The sequence below is a fragment of the Physella acuta genome, unplaced genomic scaffold (genome assembly GCF_028476545.2).
Source record: "Physella acuta isolate Inbredline_101_S28 unplaced genomic scaffold, ASM2847654v3 ptg000883l, whole genome shotgun sequence".
In the NCBI taxonomy this organism is placed as follows: Eukaryota; Metazoa; Mollusca; class Gastropoda; family Physidae; genus Physella; species Physella acuta.
Genome location: NW_026732400.1, coordinates 491,909 through 516,374, shown reverse-complemented (window position 1 = coordinate 516,374; position 24,466 = coordinate 491,909). Strand labels below are relative to the sequence as shown.

The 24,466-nt window shown below is 33.2% G+C and overlaps 3 protein-coding genes across 3 annotated transcripts; 2 read left to right on the top strand and 1 right to left on the bottom strand.

Moving 5' to 3' along the window:
- The first annotated feature begins 62 nt into the window (after window positions 1-62).
- On the top strand, window positions 63-7,107 carry LOC131952633 (26S proteasome non-ATPase regulatory subunit 8). The gene is made up of 8 exons (XM_059315380.1): window positions 63-235; window positions 2,745-2,817; window positions 3,207-3,309; window positions 3,848-3,941; window positions 4,475-4,573; window positions 5,680-5,753; window positions 5,979-6,090; window positions 6,237-7,107. The coding sequence occupies exons 1-8, from the start codon at window positions 122-124 to the stop codon at window positions 6,366-6,368; spliced, it is 801 nt and encodes a 266-aa protein (XP_059171363.1). The 5' UTR covers window positions 63-121; the 3' UTR covers window positions 6,369-7,107.
- Window positions 7,108-8,145: 1,038 nt separating this feature from the next.
- On the bottom strand, window positions 8,146-15,783 carry LOC131952631 (zinc transporter ZIP9). Its single transcript, XM_059315378.1, has 6 exons — window positions 15,563-15,783; window positions 10,684-10,789; window positions 10,085-10,408; window positions 9,770-9,855; window positions 9,416-9,550; window positions 8,146-9,167 (listed from the first exon to the last, which is right to left on the bottom strand). Exons 1-6 carry the CDS (start codon window positions 15,656-15,658, stop codon window positions 8,922-8,924), a joined length of 993 nt encoding a protein of 330 aa, XP_059171361.1. The 5' UTR covers window positions 15,659-15,783; the 3' UTR covers window positions 8,146-8,921.
- Window positions 15,784-17,189: 1,406 nt separating this feature from the next.
- On the top strand, window positions 17,190-24,341 carry LOC131952630 (enhancer of rudimentary homolog). Its single transcript, XM_059315376.1, has 4 exons — window positions 17,190-17,270; window positions 21,349-21,436; window positions 22,558-22,678; window positions 23,781-24,341. The coding sequence occupies exons 1-4, from the start codon at window positions 17,268-17,270 to the stop codon at window positions 23,872-23,874; spliced, it is 306 nt and encodes a 101-aa protein (XP_059171359.1). The 5' UTR covers window positions 17,190-17,267; the 3' UTR covers window positions 23,875-24,341.
- The last annotated feature ends 125 nt before the right edge of the window (window positions 24,342-24,466 follow it).

Below are 24,466 nucleotides of genomic sequence, written 5' to 3'. Positions count from 1 at the left end.
AAATAAATATTAGACCAATCTTTTTACCAGCTTTCTTTGCTGCGATACAGTGATTGTTTTTTAACAGAATTTCAACGAATACAACGCACAGGATATTGTATATGCAGAACAGTAAACAAAAATGGCTACCGCTACGATGAAAGAAATTGTTGCGTTGTATCAAAATTTAAAACGTATATGGGATAGTAAGCCACAAAATTTAGAAAAGTCTGGAGAACTTCTTTCCAGACTCAAGGTAAAGCTAAAATTGCTAACTGATATTTGTTTAAGACTAGCTAGTGCTTGTACATTTTGTCTTGAATCGCGATGACTTGACTGAAAATTTACTCAAAATTTTCTAACCATTCACGAAGTCGTGACTAAGTGAATTTGAAATCCTACCTTCATTCTAGGTCTAGATCTAGAATCTAGTATGCATAATTGAAAAATTAGCCTGATTAATATAAAATAAAATATAGATTTCTAGATCTACATAAATTTTAAAATTAACTTACTATCTCAACTAGAGTAGTATAGCAAAAAAATCCGGTCCCTATTTTCATCGGGCGCTATTTTGTACCCGTTCCACACAGAAACAAACTGAAAGTACCGTGTTATTCCGCTGCCATTCTACTCTAATATTTATAAGTCATTTTGTATTCCTACGCATAGTATTTGAGATATTCATGTTTTAGTGACGTGCCTGCTTGCGATCTTTTTTTCCCCTTTTTTTCTTGCCGGCGGTCACATTTTCCTGTTGCGTAACAAGCGTAGTTTTTTACGTTTTGATCCAATTTTAATAGCTAAAATAAATAATTTACACCTTCAAACGTGTTGTTGATTGTATTATTAATTAATAGACTGCAAAACCAAATAAAAAACACTTTAATTAAATTTATTAACAACACATCACGGATGACCCAGTGATAACTCAAGGGACGCAATTTTAATAATCATAACAAAGGGACGTAACAATTACTAACAAGACAAAACCTAACATTTGCTTAGATATGCTTGTATATGGAGACACAAACTAGTTCTAGAAGAAGTAGATGATCGAAATAATTTAAAACCACAGAATAATGTATAAACTATACAGATTCTAGACTTAGCTTGAAATATAGAGCATCTAGATCTAGGCTAGTCTAGCTCAAGTCATTGGTTACGCAGCGAGGAAAACGACCCGAATCCTCAGCCCAGCTGCGATCACCCCCATTTGACCTCTCAGGTTGCTTTAGTAGCCTTAGCTATAGTATTTACAGTGTCCCACACATATGTAGAAGCTATTTATAGTTAACCTAATTATAAACAGCTTTGATTGGTTGGTTTTATTCGTCTCATCCCGGACCTAGTGCTTTCATCCGGGGGAACTGGGATCACCGGCTGACGTCATACCTCAACTTAAAAATTTAAAAACTTGTCTTCCAGAAAGGGAAAACAAAAGAACTTGACCTGGATATATTTAGAAATGGACATGCTTACAGCAGATACCGGTAGTTTCGTATAAAGCATCCAAACAAATATTATACGAAGCGAAAAACTGGAATGTGATCGCAATATGGCTTTGACCGCGTGAGGAAATCTACTCTAGATCTAGACTAGAGTGAAGTTCCACAACCGGTCACACATAGCGAACTCCCGACTTTCATCGGGCGCTAATTTGTAACCGTTTAACACAGAAACAAACCCAAAGTACTATATTATTCCTCTGCCTTTCTACTCTTAATATGTATCAATCATTTTATATTCCTACGCATTGAATTTGAGATATTCATGTTTTAGTGACGTGCTACTTGCGATATTTTTTTCCCCTCTTTTTTTTCCCTGCGGCCATCTTAACCGGCTTGCGCAACGATCGTGTTTTATACGTTTTAATCCTAGTTTAATAAATAAAATAAATATTTTACACTTTTAAACGTGTTGTTGATTGTATTATTAATTAATAGATTTCAAAACCAAATTAAAAACATGTTAGCCTAATTAAATTAATTAACGACATTAAAAGTTGACCCAGTGATGACTCAAGGGACGCAACTATAATAATCATAACAAAGGGACGTAACAACCACTGACAAGACATAAAGTAATATTTGCTTAGATATGCTTGTATGTTGAGACACAAACTAGACTTAGAAGAAGTAGATGATCGAAATAATTTAAAACAGCAGAAAAAAATAGAAAGTATACAGATTCTAGGCTTAGCTTGAAATGTAGAGCATCTAGAACTAGGCTAGTCTAGCTCAAGTCGTTGGTTACGCTGCGAGGTGAAACCACCCAAATCGACACCCAAGCTGCGGCCACCCCTATTCACCTATCAGGTTGCTTTATTAGCCTTATCTATCGTATGCACAGTGTCCCGCACATATTGTAGAAGCTATTTATAGTTAACCTAGTTATAAAAAGCTTTGATTGGTTGGTTTATTCATCTCATCCGGGACCTAGTGTTTTTCATACGGGGAACTAGAATCGCCTACGACGTCATACCTCGAAACTTTAAAATTTAAAAACTCGACTTCCAGAAGGAGAAAAACAAAAGAATTTGACCTGGATATATTTAGAAATGGACAGGTTTACAGCAGATATCGGTAGTAGTTTCGTATAAAACATCAAAACAAATATTGTACGAAGCGATAAACATGCGATGGCCGCACCAGTGTTTTAACCGCGCGTGGAACTTTACTCTAGATCTAGTATTAGAACCTAAAGATTTCCAGAGAAACCTCATGTTATTAGTCATATTTAAAATTTTAAACATTCTTTTACAGTTGTCACTCACCCAAGTTGCATTTCTACCAACAACAGAGGCGTCAGTGACTAAGCAAGAATTGCTAATTGCTCGTATGTATATTTTATCTTTTTATGTGCAGAGTTGGGGCAAAGCGTTTTACTACCATATGATTTTACTAACTGGGTTAGTGTTAGTCAGCAAAAATATCAAATGTGATGTAAGCTGTAGTTGTATGACTTCTCCTTTAGATATTATTGTTCCTGTGTAAGTTGACACAAACTTAAACTGAAATACTTGCAAAAATACATTTAAATTCCTGCACAAGTTTTCTAAAAACCATGAGCTTAAGAGTTTGGTCTGGGGTGTTATTCTTAATGGGAGTATTATTGGTGATTTTGTTTCCAAGAATTAGAATGCAATTTTTGTCCTCCTCTGTCTTGGATTTGAGATCAGAGCAGGTTATCATCTGTTTTACTAAACATGATTTTTATATTTTTAGGAGATATACTTGAAATTGGAGCACAATGGGCTATTGCTAAAAAGGATATTCCAGCATTTGAAAGATACATGGCCCAATTAAAATGCTATTATATGGATTACAAGTAAGTAATTATAAATACTTTTTTTAATGACTTGCACTTGATAATCCAATCATAAAAACCTTTTTCCAAGAAAGACAGTTAACAGCCTTATGTGGATATACATGTTTAGTCCAAAACACAACTTGGTTACAACTCACATTACAACGATCAAGCCTCAGCTTTCACATTTTATTGTCATCACATTTTGTCTAATTGTATTTTAAACTTTTTTGGCCCTACCAATATTAATAATAAAATTTCAAAATTATAATATAATCTATTATGTATTTCAATTTACCCCATAATGGCAAAATCATATCAGTGTGTTCTTTAAACATTTTTTTTTTTAAATTAAAAATTGTGTTTGATATTAGATATTAGTTCAAGGATAAGGATACTTTATTTTTAAAAATGCACTACTAGTTATTTGAAACATCAATATAAAAAATATAACCAGAAAACTTTGCTGTCACATTAATTATAATGATCTGCAATATTAGGTTTTGTATACTTTTAAATTGAGTGAAAATGTTAAATCAGTCGGAATCTTCTTTTCCAGGGATGACCTTCCAGAGTCTGCATTCAAATACCAGCTTTTAGGACTGAACCTTTTGTGTCTACTTTCTCAAAATCGATTAGCAGAATTTCACACTGTGAGCTCTAATTCTTTAAAGAAATTTTTAAGAAATACCATGGACAGATTTACCATATAATTTTGTGTATATTATTTGTATTACAATTTGTGCTAAATGGAACAGCAGATTTTTAAAAATAAGTAAAAATGATTTTCTTTAAAAGTGTAATAATTCTGAAACAAAAATGATATGAACAAAACATGATTATGCATGTCAAACGAAAAAAATAGGGCTCTGTTACTTGCAAAGATGATTTCATCAATTAAGTCAACTATTAATAGTATTAGAGTTATTTACATTGAAATTTATATGACGGGTGGGCATTATTCATTTTCTGTTGAACAGTTAAATAAGTCTGTTTTCCTAACTTCAACTGGGTATAATTTACTAATGCAGCTCAAAATGAGCATTTTATTTTTCTACCCCATTGGGCGCTGATCTTGGGTGGTGCCCAACCCTTCCTCACCTTGTTGCGCATCTGTGTCTGTTCTCTAATTTTATAAAAATTGAAGATGTTTTAAGTTTTTTTCTTCTTCAATACATGCTGCTAGGAACTGGAACGGTTACCTGTAAAGGAGATTCAGAATAACATTTATATCAAACATCCAGTAAGCATGGAACAGTATTTAATGGAGGGAAGTTACAATAAGGTAAAAAAAAAAATATTTTAACATTTGCATGTTTGTAGTTTGTTAAACTTTGTTTGGCTAAAATGTCAACAATACCCTTACAAATTTCACTTTGACGTCACCCACCAAGTTAGATGAGAAGCCTTCAGTCATTATTATTGACCTTAATTAAAAAAGCTTTTTGGCAATTTTGCCTTCTTATAGGCCTTAAAAAAATCAATACATAAATAATCGAAGTTTTAAAAAGATGCAAATGCAGAGAATTGGAAGGACTTGTTAATGTTTTTTTTATCTTTTGACATCAAAAGTAAGAAACGTTTTGATTGGCTATATCTTGTGGGTTTTATGTCTGTAAAACCCATATTTATATGAATGCCATGAAACTTTGGAAATTTGATAAAATTTCTCCTGGGAAAATTCCTGCAAAATATTTTGGTGGCCAGAGTTCAGATGTGCAGCTTAATTCAACTGCCAAACTGTACCTGGTGCATCTGTTGGCATCCCAGCTGTCATGTTACCTGGAACACCCTCCACTCTCCTATGATAACTATGGCACCTACATTCATTTTTAATAGCCCCATTCAATAAGGACATGGTGGGTCACTATAATATTTGACTAAATTGAACCAGGCTTAACCTGGAAATGGCATCTAAAAGATCAAATAAACCTGGGGACAGATGCATGAAGTGCTCTTTTCAGCTGCCCAGGAGTTGCGATTGGTTAACCTAACCCAACCTAGCACTTTGATGAAACGCTCTTAATATGTATCATCAGCCTTACTTTTGAGACTGCAGCAACACATATGCTAGCAAACATATACTTTTAAATTTAGGTAACCTAGATCTTTATTTGTATTTTTTCAAGAAAAAATCCCCACCAAATATTGCACTACTGAAAGCTAATACATGTGCAGTTGTGCAGTTAGTAACCATCAACAATTATTAGGTATCCAAAAACAGATTAAAGACTAAAAATAGCTAGTGTCACGATACTTATTTATGGCATGCTTAATTTTACAATGTGATAATTGGGAAAAAATTATTTTGCCTTTTTAACATCTTTCTTTACTTCTAGAAAATAACATTAATTTACATCCATATTCAATTCATTTCCTGACAAATTTTAGGTTTTTCTAGCCAGAGGAAATGTTCCAGCAGACAACTATAACTTCTTCATTGATATTTTACTGAACACAATCAGGTTAGAGGACGAGCATTGTTTATCATATTAACTTGTGTAGATTATTTACTGAACACAGTCAGGTAGATAGACTGAGCATTGTTTATCATATTAACTTGTGTAGATTATTTACTGAACACAATCAGGTAGATAGACTGAGCATTGGTTATGGTGTATTAGCCTGTGTAAATTATTTACTGAACACTATCGGGTTGGTAGACTGAGAACAGAATGTATTTATTTCAGAGATGAAATAGCAGGGTGCATAGAAAAAGCATACAACCGTATTGGTCTTAATGAAGCTGCCAGAATGCTTTTCTTTGAAGCCCAAAAACCAATGAAGGAATATGCTACTCAGGTACTTATATTTTAACAATAATTATAAATTATGCATTTTTAATAATCTTTTCCTGCTACAATTGTGTAATATTGTTTATATATTTTTCAATCTAATTACATAGTTTTAAAAATATTTGTATGTTAACTGAGATTTTTATTTTACAGAGAAAATGGAGATTAGAGAAAGACTTTTTTCACTTTATTCATGAAGCTAAGGATGCTGATCACACCATCCCTGCCAAAATATTAGCTACACAAACCATTGAATATGCCAGAGAACTTGAAATGATAGTATAAACTTTGATGTTAAAGCCTTTTTCATCTGTTTTATTTAACAAAATTTGACATATTTGATTTGAAAGGAACTTTCAATTTAATAAAAAAAATTTAAAAAGCTTGAGATTGTAAAATGTGACGGATTGTGTTAAATTTCAAACAATGGATTAATTTTAAAAAGTGCATCTGTATAGCATTAGAAGCATAAATAAGGACATAAACATTTTGAAAAGAAAATATGATTGGTCAGTCTGAAAGAGTTTAGTGGTTTTTGTGTGAGTGAAGTTTTGTACAACATGCAGGTTTTGAACTTAATTTTATTAAACCAGACAATAAAAAAAATGTTTAATAGATCATGTTTGTTGTTACCAGTTCACAAAAAAATACATTAAAAACACCAATTATTTCTTTATGTACCGGTATGATTTATTTTTTCTATATGTATAACAATCCAAACACTATGACAACACATGTAATTGAGATCAGGCCAAAATGAAGTTAGAAAGTCAGTCCGTGCACATTATTATTGTGATGGTTAAATAAACTATTCTGTAAATCTCTTGAATACATGTGACATTTAACAAATATTTCCAAAAATTGCGTTTTGTCTTGAGGAACATTGATAGATGTTTTATTTAGACATAATAGTCTAATAAACTGAATGCAGTTGTTCAAGAAAATGCAGTTTATTAATTTTAGTTTGAGAAAATAACAGTCAAAATGATTTAATCAACTATCATATTTTATTTCAATACTGAGCAGGATGTCACAAAGATGTGACCATTCAAATTTTTAAAAATAACACCCACACAAAATAATCTAAAAATCACATAACAAATTTCTCACTCAAGAAACTACTTTCATATTTAGTTACACCTCGTACTACTATCTTTGACACAGAAAAATGTGTACATTGTGGTTTATAGAAATTACTACCCCAAATCCACAAATCTATTTTTAAAAAAGGAAAAGTATAAGAGAACATGACAAATATCATTCATTACACCCAAAGAAATACCCCAAACATGAAAAGAGAATCCAGAAATCCCAAGACAACTCAAGCAAGACAAATGTCTGACTTGTATTATATATAATTCATATACATTTTTCAAATGCATTAAAGGTGCTATGGTTGAACTAAAACTGAGAGTAAATGTTTTAATAGTTATTTTTTTTAAATAATTAAAACTGTTTTGGTTTTAATTAAATTACTTTATCAGTATCAACATCCTTTGCTGTGGAATGTTTACAGTGTGATGGGTTCACCAACATGAATTACTTCATAAAGGTATATAGTGTCCATAATTGAATACAGAATCACTGAAATTAAAAGAAGAGTCTCATGACAACACACCAAGATTAGGTTTCATTCTCACAATGATAGATTAAAAGCTGAATAGTACTGTAAAATATGAAGGCAAATATTTGGTTATAGAAGAAATACAGATGTGGAGGTTAGTAATGTGAAGTGTTTATACACTCAGTTAACAGGACTATAATTAAAAGATGGTTTAAAACATTGCATGGTAAAATAATGAATGGTATGCAGTATGCAGATTTTATTAATTTTCATTACCATTACTGTCAGACCTGACTAAAGCCAAACTCGTGTTATTACCACTTAATAGAAACTGCAAGAGTTATGTTTTCTTAATAGCCATCTGAAATTTAGGTAACCTAGATCTTTATTTGTATTTTTTCAAGAAAAAATCCCCACCAAATATTGCACTACTGAAAGCTAATACATGTGCATAGTTGTGCAGTTAGTAACCATCAACAATTATTAGGTATCAAAAATAGCTAGTGTCACGATTACTTTGTTTTTAGCAGTATAATTATAGTCCAAAGTTGTAATATACTAAATAGCTAGATCTAAAAAAATATCACATAGCAAATTATATCTAATAAACTTATCTACTTGAGATTCCTGACAGCCTCAGCTCCTCATCTTGATTGACAATTCTATTTACTTTTATTTATTAAACAATCATGATTTTAAAATAATACTTCATAAAGAAAGGCATCATTTTTAATATTTGTGTATAGGCCTTGTTCATTACTACATAAATATGCTAACATAAAATGATTCAAAATATTTATAAAACACCCCTATTAAAAAAATAGAATCTTCCTATAAAAAAACAGTTTATAATTAGTTGAAATTTGTTTGTACAAAGAGCACAGCCTTAACAATCTTTCTATTTGCCAGAACCTGTAAGTTTTAAAGCATATAGTGGTAACTGAGTGACATAAGTCAAAAAGTAAAATCCATTAAAATAATTTACTAACAATGGGTTATTACAAAGCAAGTAAAGTACATATTTTTTAATAATAATACACTAAAATAACACTTCATACTATGTACATTAAAAGTCTGACTTAGAGCAATCCAGGCAAGTAAGTTGCAGTCCTGTGGATTACATTAGGGATCTCCACCTCAGCAATACATTTCAGGATTGGCCATAATAAAGATGTCAGTAAACAGTCCACAACTTTTTTGCTTGTTTTACCAAATAATTCACAATTTAAAACAAAAGTACGGCCAAAATTACTTAACATGCAAATCAATAATTATTAATGCTTGTGCCCAACCGCTAATACAACTGGCAACAGAGAGCCTAATATTAAAGCAGCAAGTTCAGTAATTTTGAAGCCCTTTTGATCTCGGATTATGACTGTCCCATCAGCAGCTTTATGCTGAGTTTGACTAACAGAAATTTCTGGCAGGACATGAACAGTTGCCACATATAAAAATGTTCCTGCACTAAACAACATGGCGATTCCTGTTGTTTGCATACTTGATAAAGTTTCTTTGCTTTGCTGTAAAACAAAAAAAGGTGTAATAATTTTATAACTAGTAAAATATAGTTTGAAATTCATGTATTATCTTATAACCACTAGGATACTTTTTATACATAACATGCAGAAAAGACAGTAGTATGCAAGGTTTCTGGAAATGGCAGTGTGGGGTTTTATTTTTAAACAAGTTTTTTTCTATTAATGCATGAATGTGAAAGTAAGAAGAGCTAATAATAGAGAAACCTATATACAATGTCTAGTCAGCTTACCTGGCTTAGACCAAAGTATGTAATAATTGTTAGCAGTGGTGCGGCAGCTGAAAACACTGCTAGATGTTTTCGTATTCTCGTACGGTCTAAGCCCTCATGCATTAAAAATGAAACTAAACCAAAAGCAGCCGGGGCCTGAAAATTGATTTTAAAAATTAAACAATAATTAGACCTTAAGACAGTACTGGAAAATAAATTTTGTAAATATGTACAGAAAATAATTGCCAACAAGCATAAAAAAAAAACAACCTCTGTTCTATCAATTACAAAAAATGCTTCTAAAAAAACAAATCAAAGAAAAAGATCCAAGGGTCAGTGGCAATATCTTCTTTAAAAAATACACAGAGAAACTACCTTATGCAACATTATAGCCACAAAAACAATCATGGTGATGTGAGTTTCAGACAATGTAATGGCAGCTCCAAGAGCAATGCCATCAGCTGAAGATACAAATAAATTATTGCTAATTCAAGCTCAGAGGGTTAAAAGGCTATTCCATTTTCAGAATCATTTTAAAAAGCAACACTAGTAAATCTTAAATAAAATTGCTAAAGAATAGTTAAGATGTTTTTCTTTAATATAATGATAATGCCCAAGGCTGTCCAATTAAAGTTATGAAAGAAGAAACAAAATATTATTTTAAAACCTTAATTGTAAATGCTGACAAACCTGCTGCATGAACTACTAGGCCCAGAGTGGCTGTAATTTTGTTTCTGTTTTGAGAATGCCCTGGGGATTCAGTATCAGTGGGTGCAGAATGAGAGTGCATACTGCCACCTATCTGATCAACAAGCAACATGAAAATAAAGCCTGCTACAAGGGTAATGCCAATAATAGAGTGAACATCTGATTTACTATGGTCATGGTGCTCTTCATGCTGTAAAATAACTTCTTTGGCAGCTGGAATTTCAACTGGTGCTTGTTTTGGGTTAGACGCTGGTAATAATTTATCATGTTCTGCTTCCCTCACATGTTCATGAGCAGCTTCATGACCTGGAGATAAACCCATAAACCTCATTAAAAATACAGAAAATGAATAAAATACTTAAGAAATCCCTCTAGGTTCTTAATTATATTATTGGTGGTGATTTCCTCCAACATATAAAGTATTTCATATCAACATGTTATGCATTATACACAAGTCAAAATTGAATTGTAAACCCAGCAACAAAATTCCATGAACAAACCAGACATTTTAAGAACATTGAAAGATCAAATACCAATATTTTTCATAATATTTGTAATAAAATTTGCTAACATGTAATTACCATCAAAATCTGAGTACATAGCATGAACCCCTTCTGGAATTATAACTGCTAAAGCTGTTCCTACCAACAATCCAGCTCCAAGAACTGTGACCAATTTCAGTTTCTCCTGCAAATATTAACAAAAAAATTACCTATGTCTATGAGTACACACATACTAATAATAATTTATTATGAAGTTTTGTGGTAGCAACTCTTAGTTCTTAGCCTCAAGACTTCATTTAAGTTTAGGCAAAAAAATTTAATAAATAGACCAAGACATCTATCTTATAGTAGTCAGTAGGTAATTAATAGTAAAAATGTAACCTATAATTATTAATTAACTATGGGCGGCTAGATACTAAAGTAGAACCCAGTTTAGTAAACATCACTCTACTATTGAGTGATGTACAGTCACAGTAGGCCCTATGTCAGGTCTACTAAAAAAATGTTAGTTAATTTTAATCTAGTAACTAAGCTTTTAGCTCAAACAAACCTAAAAACAAAGTAACGGTAATGTATTGAATAATATAAATATAGGTCTAATCACAGAATACTCTGTAATACTGCCAACAAATGTTACAAGTTACAATATATAGTTATTTATTATATATAGGCCTAGATCTATGATTATAATTATAATGAAATGTATTATATAAATCTAGGCCTAATTAAGCATAATTTTTAAATCAACAATGTCAACAAACAGTGAGGAGTGCTCAAAGACTAAGTTTAAAAGTTGAGTAATATTTATATATATTTAATAATATTTTAATAATAATAATAGGCCTAATAAATACTAATAAGGTTTAATTGCTATAAGGAATTAATTAAATGGTAGGCCTAATTAGATAGCATTGTGACTTATACAATTCATGCATAATTAATTTAATTATCATGTTAATTCTAGCTGGAAGAAGATGTGCATGCTATTAAGGTAATTGTGTTTTGCATATTTTGCTAGCCAAACTAGCTCTGGGGGGGAAGAAGCTTCTTCTGAAAGGTCAGTTAATAATTATATTAATTTATTTATTATGACTTTATGAGCATATCTATATATATAATTCTCTTCTGGGAGCCTTTAGAAAACAAGCGCCTCCTTGCAGTCCCTTCTCTTTCTCTCTATCACTACCACCCCCACATTGTCTGGTGAGTTGTGGTCACGCTAAATGTTTACAAATCGTAGAGTCGGGTTTCTATTAGGGGCAGATAATTTAGTTCGATTTTAAACTTACAGGAGGTAACTAAGAAATAACTAAGAGGAGGCTGCTTTCACGGGGGGGGGGGGGGGGGGGGGTGGTAGGGTCGGGGTTAGGGGAAAGGGGGGGGGGGGGGTAGTGTTTTAAAGCAAATATTTTCAGTGGCAGCATTGGTACTGTCGAATTCACAAATTATGAATTACTGAAAAGTAGAAAATAAAACAACTAAATAGCGGCGTATGATACGCTGCGGGTCGGCTCGTTAACTAATATTAACTTAATGATTAATGGGGGCTCACATTAATAATTAAAATTTTAGGCCCTAACTAACCAAACTTTACTTACTAAACTAACACTTTTTGGTAATCTATCGTTTTAGTTTTAGGTACGTAAAATCGCCAGCGGCTAGCAATGTACGAAAAAGTTACCTCATTGTCAAGGCTTTTATAGAAGTACTAGGCATGCTGCCCAGCTTCGCTTAGGCTTTCGAAAACATTGAGAATTTGAATGCTTAATTAATTCGCCCGAAGGTCGGTCTACGACCTCAAGAGTTATGAAGAGGTTCCTCCGTGGACATTTTTTTTCGATTTATAGCTCATATAAGGTACCGGTCAGTCGAGGTCAGTTTTGACCCCCACATCGTAGACTTTTCGGCCAACCGCATTAAGGCAAGATCATGCCAAATTTGAAGCGCCTGCGGCGCCGGGAAGTGCCCTATCGGACACCCGACAATCTAGATCTAGATCTAGATTTCTAAAAGAATTTTTTTTTTAAGTTTAGCCCGAGCATAATAAAAAATAATACATTAACCAAGTTGACTTGCTGTGTCTCGAACCCGCACCACCTGCGTGGTTTAATGTACACTAACATCTTCGCTATTTAGGCACCTTATAAAATACTAAGAATGAAACACGTATTTTAAAATCTTAACTTACGCGAATATGCCTATTCTTTCAAATTAATTTTTTTTATCCCAAATTAGCCAGTTCCAAACAAAGATTTTGAATAAAATAAATAAGTCTTGAAATAGTTTAGTCATAATATAGAAATTTATTTTTGGAATTGATTTTAGAGAAGTTAGAGTCTAAATCTAGATCTTAGCGTCTACGTCTAGATCTAGTTATTGCGTAGATTTAGATTTAGATTTAGTCTAGATCTAGAATCTCTAGATCTAGAATCCAAATACATAAAATAAATTTTATGAGTTTAGGCCGGAAAAATTGTATTGTATACATTTCATAGTGTACGTAGATCTAAATCAAATTTGAATGAAATAGTTCATTTCTTTTCATTCTAAACACGGCAGATGACGTCATTAGTTAATGTATAAGCAATAGTGACGTCACAGTTTTATGCGTTCTTTTTCACATATATTAATGCTTTTCCGGTTGCATAAATAATACTGTTTCTCTATATTCGAATACGCCTTTATTTTTTATATTTCTTCTTTAAATAATTTTGTGGATATACATTTAAAACATCTAACATATTTTTTTCAACAAAAGTCCGTAAAAAGTTCTCGATATATCGCTGCCGATTCTGACGTGATGTCCGGCGAAAATTTTTTGCGGACAGAGAAAGAGAGAGAGATGTGCGAACGTGGGGATTTATATATTAGGATATTGTGATATATTTGTGTCAAATATTATAGATAAATGAATAATAAACCTAAATCAATGGCTAAATAGTAAATATATCAATCATCATCATCATCACTCCTTTATGGCCCCTGGGGAGCAAAGGGCTGCAACCACACATTTCCAGCGGACTCGGTTTTGGGCTGCTCCTCTAATCTGTGCCCATGAGAGCCCAGCTGTTTTTGCCTCTTCCTCAACCGTTCTCTTCCATGTTTTCTTTGGCCGGCCCACCCTCCTTTTCCCCTGGGGATTCCAGTCCAATGCATGTTTTGCGATGTTTTCTTTTTCTTTTCTTAACGTGTGTCCGATCCATCCCCATTTTCGGGCCTTAATATCTTTCTCTATTGGCTGTTGCTTTAAAATTTGCCACAGGTCTTTGTTTGATATTTTGTCTGGCCATCTTATTTTGAGTATATGTCGTAGGCATTAAATATATCAATATAGGCAAGAAATTAACTTTAAACAGCAGTGTTTGAGAGCAGGATTTGCTATATAAAAAGTGGCCATCTGTAAGTTATAGTGGCTTCTTCTGAATCTAGCGCTATAAGTTAACAATAAAAAAAATAAGATGGCTGCTAGATTCTATAGTAAATGAGCATGGTTGCATCTGTTGGAAACATCGCTAGTCTTCAATTTTTACTGAAAAGTTTTAATTCAGTTGTTTAAAAATAGGTATATAAATGAGACAAGGAAACATTTTTGTATTTTTCAAAACATAAATCCTCCTCAAAATGTGAAATAATTATTATAATTTAAGGAGTCACCTGTTTTTCACATTAATAGTCGCAGGCGATTTTACGTACCTAAAACGATAGATTACCCACTTTTTATAGGCCTATAAATCCTAGATTCTATAATTTTAAAAAATTATTTAAAATAACACTACCTACCTGCTCTACGCTCAGGATGTGACCAGACAATGAAAATTGAAAAAGGATAGGCCTAGTCTACTATTTTTGTTTTCTATTTAACTATTTAGTTAGGCCTAGATCTAAATGCCATGGAGGTTTGCTAAATAACATATAGATCTAATCTAGGCCTACATAGATTCTATTTTCTTTCTTAAATTTAATAATAATTTTCGGTAATCTATCATTTTAGGTACGTAGAATCGCCCGCGGCTAGTAATGTACGAAAAAGTTACCTCATTGTCAAGGCTTTAATAGAAGTATATTGTGATAAATTTGTGTCGAATATTATAGATAAATGAATAATAAACCTGAATCAATGGCAAAATATATCAATATAGTCAAGAAATTAACTTTAAACAGCAGTGTCTGAGAGCAAGATAAACAGCAGCCATTTGTAAAATAGAGTGGCTTCCCCCTGAATCTCGCGCTATAAGCTTATAAAAATAAAACTTAAACAAGATGTAAATGAGCATGGTTGCATCTGTTGGAAACATCGCTAATCTTCACTTATTACGGAAAAGTTTTAATTCAATTGTTTAAAAACAGGTACATAAATCATAATAAATGAAGGCTGCGGCTATTCGTACTTCACTACAAATAGCCCTATGAAGGCTATTCGTACTCTGACCAATCAGCGTGAGGCATTGTTTCTGTGATTTTTCATGTTGTGTAGATCGAGAACTAATTATTTTTCAGATCTAACCTTATCACTAAAGTTAAACCTAACCCTATGCCTAACCCTATGGCTTGACCCTAATCCTTAAATAAATTTTAAAAAAGAAAAAAAGAAGAAAAAAATCTCAGAATCAAAGGGAATTAGAATAGAACCCACGCCCCGAAAACAAACTAGCCAATGCACAACCACTTCGACCACCGGTACAGTTACAACCAGCTTCATAATGTCATACACAAGCTAATAAAAATAATAAATTTGATTGGTCGGCTAAAAATAGCAAAGTACGAATAGCCTTCGGAGACACTTTCTAAATGAAACAAGGAAACATTTTTGTATTTTAAAAAACATAAATCCTCCTCAAAATGTGAAATAATTATTAAAATTTAAGAGTCACCTGTTTTTCACATTACAAGTCGCTGGCGATCTTACGTAGACTACCTAAAATGATAGATTACCAAACTTTCTCATTCATGATCTTACCTCTGAAAGTGAAATAGTTAGCGGTATTACTCCTGCCAAGTAACAACCAACTAACATAGCAAACGATAAACCAAGAAGAGTTAAAACATCATCCATGATTAAGAGATGTTAACACAATCAAATTGCACAAGGTAATGTGTAGTACTAAAAGTAATACTCCATATTCTTAAACACGTAGACTTCTGTACTTAGACTATACTACATTTGTTTTGAGACCAAAATGATGGCAGCAGCGACTTCCGGTTTTAAAAAAAAAGGGGGGGGGGAGGGGGGGACTAGAAATTAGTAGGCCTAGATTTTAGATCTAACTTGCCTAACTACAGCAACTATCATTCTTATCTGTTTGGTGAAAGTAATGAGATTGTAATGTTAGAATCTGTTTTAGTTTTAGGGCTAACAGGGTTTAATTATCAAAAGGGCCTAGTGTGACCGAAACAATATCAATTACAATAAGGCATAGGCTAAAGATATCCCCTTGGGCTACTTCGTGAAGAAGGAAATCCAAGCTATCCGTGTGGAGAAACATTAGTCAGCACATTATTCTCTGAGTCCACCGACATATCGTCTCTAGGGCCTAGTCTTCATCACGTGGAGTCCGTAGGACTAGGATGGATGTGACTCAGGACTGTATTAATTCGGTCAAGGTTTATTTGCCCCTCGCAACTAATAAAGACAGCCCTGGCCATGAAATACCGGACTGGGTGAGACCGAATAACACCCACTTTCCGTCGTTAGCGGACTAAGAATGTAATATATTATCTACTATATTAGCGTCTCCGTTGTCTTTCAGGCCTCTATTCGGACTGCCCCCTCCTGTAGCTCGTCCACCGCCCCCCCCTTCCCGGATCAAATTTAAAAAAAAAATAATGGTTAATTTATACCTATAGAAAATGTTTACTTTAACTAATGCCCCCCCCCCCCCCAGACGCTACAAGCCCTCTCCCGGTAGTTTCAAGTGGAAATTTTAAAAGTATTCACAATGAAGTATATATTATATAACGTCATACAATTTTAGCTGATTTTAAAGCTTCCAATCCTTATCGTTGTCACAAAAGCAAGAACAATTTTTTTTAAAAATCATATTTTAACCAACTTTCCCCACTTAGCACATTTTTACTCTAGTCCGAAGTCCAACGAGATGGAATTTATATAGAAAAACATACACTTTTACTAGTGTCCGCCCCACCCCGAAAAACTGTACACCGCTCCCCCGAAAATATCACGTCCCCGTCCCCCCGGAGAAAAAAGTCTGGAAGAAACACTGCCCTCCATATGCATGATACGCTTTTTGTGGACGTCCCTTAAAAGAATAAGCTAACAGTTGCTAATCAATACACTGTTTGATGTAACTGATAAGTAAAAGTAGTTTAAACTGTCATAGCTTATTATTAAGTTATACAGCATTTAAAGCATGTTACCCATCATATTTGGCTTGATCTATATCGCCTAAATTATTTTTTAGCTAGACTATTCATTTTGGACACGTTGACTTTTAAATTATAATAGACTAGATCTAGATCTAGTAATATTTTATATGAATATTCATAAACATATTAAAAATCTGTAAAAGAATACTTTTTAAAATGAAAGTTTTGATAGATTTATGATTGCTTTTCGTCTGTTTTTGTTTTGTCGGTAAATATAAAGACCTAAAGTCTCAACAGCTACTTTCTGTACAGACACTTTGCCTTTACAATTTATTACAATGGTGGGTACAATAATTAATAAACTATCTGCAAGCGATTGCTTAATATTTCATTGTAAAACAGAAGACAATGTCAATAAAAAAAGCTTTGCATTATTTATTTCTAGATCTAGACAAGATCTAGATCTAGAGTCTAGCTAGAGCATCAGCATAAAAAAATTTATAAAAAGAATGTTAGTATTGTTAGGTGCTATGCCGCAACCAATTATCGATAATATAAATAAATGGTTAATCTCTATCGCTTTTGTCTTAAGTGTGTAAAATCGGCCGAGGCTAGTAACGTGAAAGAGTTGCCTCATTGTTAAGGCTTTAATAGAAGTATATTGTGATATTATATTTGTACCAAAGGCCTAATAATAATATAAGAGGCAGTGGTAAAAACAAAATTAAAAAAAATCAGTAAGTCAAGACTAGTCAAGAGTCAAGAGGTTCTTCTGGGCAGATTTTAATAAAATTTATATTAAAGTTATCTTCCCTTTGCCTGAATGCTACATACTAATCTATACGGTAGGCCTAACCTAATCTATTGTTAGTTATTGTTAAAAAGGTGACTAATTAAATTTTAATCTGCTCTAATCATTTCGCAATTTTTAAAAATATATTTTAAAAAGTTAAAAAAACGGGGATGATTGTAGATACTAGATATTGCTATCTGACAATAGATTTCCGGACAATGGTTGGTGTTATACACTCTAAAGAAACTCACTTAGACCTAAATAAGTCGCATTAGGCAGAGTTTTTTAACCCATTCAATCCCATAACAGCCGTATCCGGCCGCTACCGCGTCAATCCCGCAACGGCCAAATCCGGCCGCAAAATACACGGCTCAGGCGTTGATAAACAGCTACGGAACTGTAGCCTATAAAAACGAAATCTCACGTCTGCGAGACTAGACGAGGCCAGGGGAGATTACTAAAAAATTTAATTTCAATTACATTGATCCATCTCGGAGATATCGTAGTTTTAAAAAATGGCTTTCAATTTTCTTACAAGTTTGATAAATGATGGCGCTGGACCCTCTCATTTGGATGAGGATATTGATCAGTTTGATAACGATGAAGAGTCTGATGTAGACTATGAATTAATAAATGATGAAGAAAGTGGGAATGTGCATTTTAGTGATGATGATGCTAGTTCTAGTAGTGATGGTGAGGGCACTAGGCCAAGAAGGAATGAACAATTCAATGAAGATGGTGATCGAGACTGGTCAACGATTTTGACTGAGGTACAGCTTCACGATTTCGTTGAACATGTTGGACCTTGTACTACAATAAATGCTGATGATTCTTTCACAGCATTTGATTACTTTTCAGTATTTATTCCTGAAGAGTTTTATGGACACTGTGTTACTGAAACAAACCGCTATGCATTGGAACGAGCTCTTATAAAACCAGATACAACATGGAAGCCTGTGGATATTGCAGACATCAAACTGTTCATGTACATAAACTTTATGTTTGGCATTCATCAGTTGCCCCATTATAAACTCTATTGGTCTACAAATGACCTACTAAATGTTCCAGCAGTGTCCAAAGTTATGTCAAGGAATCGATACGAAGCAATTGCTAAGTATTTTCACCTGAACAACAACGCTGTATTTATACCTCGGGGGACTGTTGGACATGATCCTATTTTCAAAGTCCGACCACTCTTTGACACTGTCCTCAATAATTCTCTTAAAAGTTTGAAGCCAGAGAAGGATATTTCTATTGATGAAGCAATGGTAGCCTACACTGGGAGGCTTGTGTTCAAACAGTACATAAAAAATAAGCCAAGTCCCTGGGGTATCAAGTTGTGGTGCGCTGCTGATCCACATTCTGGTTATTTGTATAACTTTGATGTGTACATGGGGAAATCAAATGTGAAAATGCCCAATGGACTGGGTTATCATGTTGTTTTTAAAATGGGTGAGCCTTTCCTAGACAAGTACCACCATTTTTACTATGACAACTATTTCACAAGTGTCAAGTTAGCTGAGGACTTGCTTCAGAGAGACACTTACTCGTGTGCGACCATTAGACCCTCACGAAAAGGTTGGCCTAAAGAATTTAAAAACCTCAAGCTAAAAAAGTCAGCAACTGAAACTGGAGTCCGGTTTCGACAAATAGGAAACCTAGTTGCTTGCTTTTTTCATGACAAGAGGCCAGTGCAGGTTTTATCTACAAATGCACAACCCACTATGTCAACAACACAGCGAAACACTGCTGGTGGACGTGTGGATGTGCAGATACCTACACCAGTATTCACATACAACAAGGGTATGGGTGGTGTAGATCTACATGATCAACTGAGATCATACTATCCCATTGGCAGGAGAAGCAGGAAATGGTGGAGGTCTCTGGTGTGGTTTTTACTTCAGGTTGCCACAATAAACTCTTACATAATTTATAAAAAACAGTTTATGCAGAGACATCCTGGGCAGAAACCTAAGACACACCTAGAGTTTCGCCTTGATCTTTGTCATCAGCTCATGGCTGGATCTTCTGTTCGGCAACGTGCAGCAACTGACATCCCTGCAGCCACTGGCACAACCACACTGGACAACACAAAACATCAGCCAAACAGAATGTTCGGCAGGAAAAAAACATGCTACGAGTGTTCTAGGTCTAAAAGAAAGACCCCCACAAATAGGCCCATAGAAACCTCTAATGGATGCCTCCTCTGCAAAGTACATTTGTGTAAAGGACATTGCTTTGCTATATTCCACAATAATCTATAACTATAATAAAAATGTTCTTTGAAGGTTTATGTGACTTTTTACTTCAATTTTTTCTGTCATTACATCATTTGATTGACTGGCACATAAATTAATGCAAAACAAAATTATCAAATGATAATCTTTCATGTGGAGCATTCAATACTTAATACAATGCACTTTATTTCTTGTATTTATGGTGTAAGATAGAGTTGCTATTAATTTTTTCCTGAACCAACCAGTGTAAAGTGCGGAGTTATTCCCCTTTGGCTGGGATTTCAGAGTATAATATTTCGGAGTGGCCGGGATTGAATGGGTTAAGATAAAATATTTTTGCTTAGGGCCTATGAATTATGAAAATATGAGGATTTTGCAATATAAAAAAACCCCATCCCCCTTCATTATCATTAGTGCTTATTAATTAATTAGCTTAATTGCAATATGTAAATTATGCTAATTACTTTATTAATTGTGGGTTCATTTAAAATTGTTTTTTTGCTTTTTTTTGGAAATAAGATTTTTATTTCTGGAAAAGACTTCTTAAACTGAAAATATTAGGCCTATTCTGAACTCCTTCTTCTTCGTTCTTAATTTTTAGTGTTGGGAGGGATTGAGCCTTATCTGCCAGAGGGTTTGAACTCGAGACTTTTTTCGAATTTATGAACCATGAGCTTTGCCGACTCGACCATGCTTCCATCACAATTAAGGATTACGTTCAACTGGTTATGCGCCATTGAGGCCATTGACTCCGATTTCAGCCTGCTTTTCTTTTTGGATTTGCTTCCATAGCCTTTGTCCAACCAAGAACAAACTACAAGGCAGCAGTTGTTTGATTTTGGAATTGTCTCTCCTAGAAGAGTGGCTGTCCCCAGCTAACGAGCCTCATCTGCCCGAGGGTTCGAACTCGAGACTTTTCGGTTTAGCAACCATGAGCTTTACCGACTCGACCACGCCGACCCCCTATTCTGAACAAATTAGGCCTAATAATGATGTTAATCCAACAATAAAATAATTTGATTTAAATTTTAGAAAGATTTTAAGTTTATTTTTTTTTGTGGAGATGGTTTAATTTTTAAATTAACTGATTCTAAAACTACCTAAAATAATTATTAAATCCATTTAAACCCCTAATTATGTTGGGCTCTGCATCAGGGTTTGTTATACAGAGATTGTGAATACATTTTCTGTTATTTTTAAGAACAACGATGATTTGTGTTTTGAAACATGTGTAGGGGTCAGCATGGTCGAGTTGCTAAAGTCGCTACTCGAAGAACCCAAAAACATTGCATAAGATGAATATTCTCATGTAGATAGCTATAGTCTGTTGAGCAAAGCCAGCTCAGATCTCTGTGTCACCTAAAATATTTCATTTAATTTTGTTTCCAGTCTCATACAATTCTTCTGGTGCAGCCAAATCAGCGTCCTGAGACAAGAACCTACTCAGACTATGAATCTCTAAATGAGTGTTTAGAAGGTAGTGTTTATTATCATATTATGATTTTTACTGGTTATTTTGGTGGTTAGGTGAGAGCCAGGTTTGTCAAACAGCCTTAAAAAATGCAGTTTTCGCCCGTTTCGCCCAAATGTAGTTGCTTTTCACTTCATAGTTTCTATAATAAAAAGGGCTCGTATAGTAATAAGCTTGGTACCATTAAAAGTAAATTTTAAGCCCTCTAATTCTGCATAGTTTTTATAGTTGTTGATATTACATAATATATCTCATTTACCAATTGAAAACTATCACTGAGATGATTTTTAATTGGCAGTCAAGCAACAGATTTTGACCCCTCTACCATTCAACGCGCTGGCCTTTTTTGACCATTCAACGTATTTCTTTACAAATACCTGTAAAATGTGCAGAATTGAATAGCCTTTAGTGGGATACTAAACACTTTATGCATTATAGATTAAGTATTTTAAATGTTAAAAAAACAAATCAAATAGAAAATTAGTATGTGATTCTGATATGGTAAACATTATTTATTACCATTTTCAAAAAGGTGGTTGTTTTTTCTGTTGAAACAATTAAATTGTTAATAATTTCTGAGCATGGTCAAAAAGGCCTAGCTCTACAAAGCACACTATAGCAATCACTCACTAAAATAGCGCAAGGCTCAGTAGAAGAAAATGGCAGTTTTCTACATTAACAACGCACCACCAAGCTTTTCTACATTTATGTTAGTTAGTTTTAGAAGCTTGATAGTTCAGAAAAAAAAACAACTTGTAGCTACTTAAAAAACAGGCTTGTTAGTCTAGTTTTATAGTTTATTTCTTCAGTTTATAAATTATTATTAAAGCTATTGCTCTGTTCTATATTACTAGTAGTTATTTGTTTGTATATTTCTAGCCTTATTTTAAAAAAGGGAAGTCATTTTGTACTTATAACACACATTTTATAAAAAAAATCAATTTTGGTTGAAAAATATGCTTCCTGGCAACAAACATTTGGAACCAGCTTTTCGAGCCTATTTGAGCAAAATGTGCTTTAAATACACATTTCCTACAATAGTAATAGGTTTTTTATTTAGGATTAATATTTGTTGCTTCTTTTTTTTAAAAATACTTTTGTTTTACACCTCACATTAATTGTTTCAGGTATCTGCAAAATTTTTGAAGAACATTTGAAACGCCTGCACCCTCATGATCCTTCTATAACATATGACATTTCACAATTGTTTGAGTTTATAGATCAGTTGACTGATTTGAGTTGTTTGGTGTAAGTATTTAGAATTAAGTAAGATAAATAATGACTCTTTTAAATAAATTATACAACAGATAAAAAGTGTTTTATTTTGTCTGACTGAAACTATTAGTTGAAACAATTTAATTAATTATTTAAACTACACACCTATCATTTGTCACTATATATTAATCAAAGGCCTGTAAATGTATATATATATATATTTATTTATTTGCATTACATTAGGGCATTGAATGACTTGTTTGACCAATGTCCAAAAAGCTATACATTACCAGTGTATTGTTTATTAGGAGGCCAATGTGAGCAGTAACCATGTTGTCCTTGCAAACCTTCCCGTATAGGTTACAGTGTGTTGGCTTTTTAATTATTCTGGCTGCAGTTTCATTGTATGTTAGTATACCTAGGTTCATGTTTGAAATGGGTCATGATAAAAAGGGTCTTTGACGTTACCCTTATTGAAAATACCTATGTATTGGGATACCAAAGAGAGAGATAGTTTCGTGTGTGTTTGTAAAGGGCTAATAGACCTAAAAAAAATCCACACCCTTGTTAGTTTTCTAATTATGGGCTACTACTTTAGGTAATAGCCCTCCCTAAGATGACAAGGTGAGACAATCATCAAAGAACAAAATCTGTCCATATGCCACTGGATGGAATGTTCAAAAGAGAATGTGTGAACAGTAGTGTTCAAACAAGTGGAGATGATGGTGGGCTTCTTTAACCATACTTTGCCAACAACAGGGGAATACCAAATAAAGTAGAATAAATGGTCAGCAGCTCATGCTAGTTTGCAAAATCAGGGTACTAAAGAAATATCACTATGAACCATCACTACTTCACAACTAGCTGGCCACTGTCCAAAATCAAGAAAAAGACTTGACATTGGCCAATCTTGTTAAATTTTCATTTAATTGATTAAAACAGATTGAATAGAAATGGAATAAATGCCTTCTACCAAAGTACACTATGAAATAAAAGAATTAGTCTGGGAAATAGTATTTAATTTAAAAGATTGCAAATATAAATGTTGATAGTTATATTTTAATGTGATGACATCATTTTTATAATTTTCATTTCCATACTTGAAATAATAGAATATCTTAATAACATTCTACAGATTTCAGAAGTCTTATGGTACATACACCCCACACAACAAAGATTGGCTGAAAGAGAAGATCTATCATATGTTAAGGAAACAGGCTGGCAAATAAATATGCTGATGATTTTCTTAATCCTGCTATAACTATTTTATTTTTGTTTGTCATACTGTTTGTCACTTTTACTTTGATAATGATAGATTGACTTGAAATATTCATTAGGTTAATTATGTAAGTATTCAGTTTTACCATTCATTTTTTTATTTTCAATTTCTGATTATTGTTTATAAAAATTAGGGACATTGCTACAGTTTGTTTTTTATTAAGATAATGTTAAATTTAAAATATCTTTTTGAGACTAAAACTTAAATAGAAATGTCAAAATTTAAATAGAAAACATGTCAAAATATTGTACCATTAAAGTTATTTATTCTTTATGTGTAAGTAGGCTATTTACTTTTGAAATTGCCAAAACAACATTCAAGTTTTAGGTTTGAAGACAATGTCCTTGTTGTTTAAAGACATCATTTCACCCTTTTTAATGCACAACCATTGTAATAAAAGTTACCATTTTAACAATTTCTCTTGAGTTAAAAATTTATAGTATTCATGTTTAAATGTGTTACTTTATTGCTATCTAGTATCTCTAAATAAAAGTAAAAATGTCCCCTTGTGAAAACAGTAAAATCTGTTGGTGCACATTACT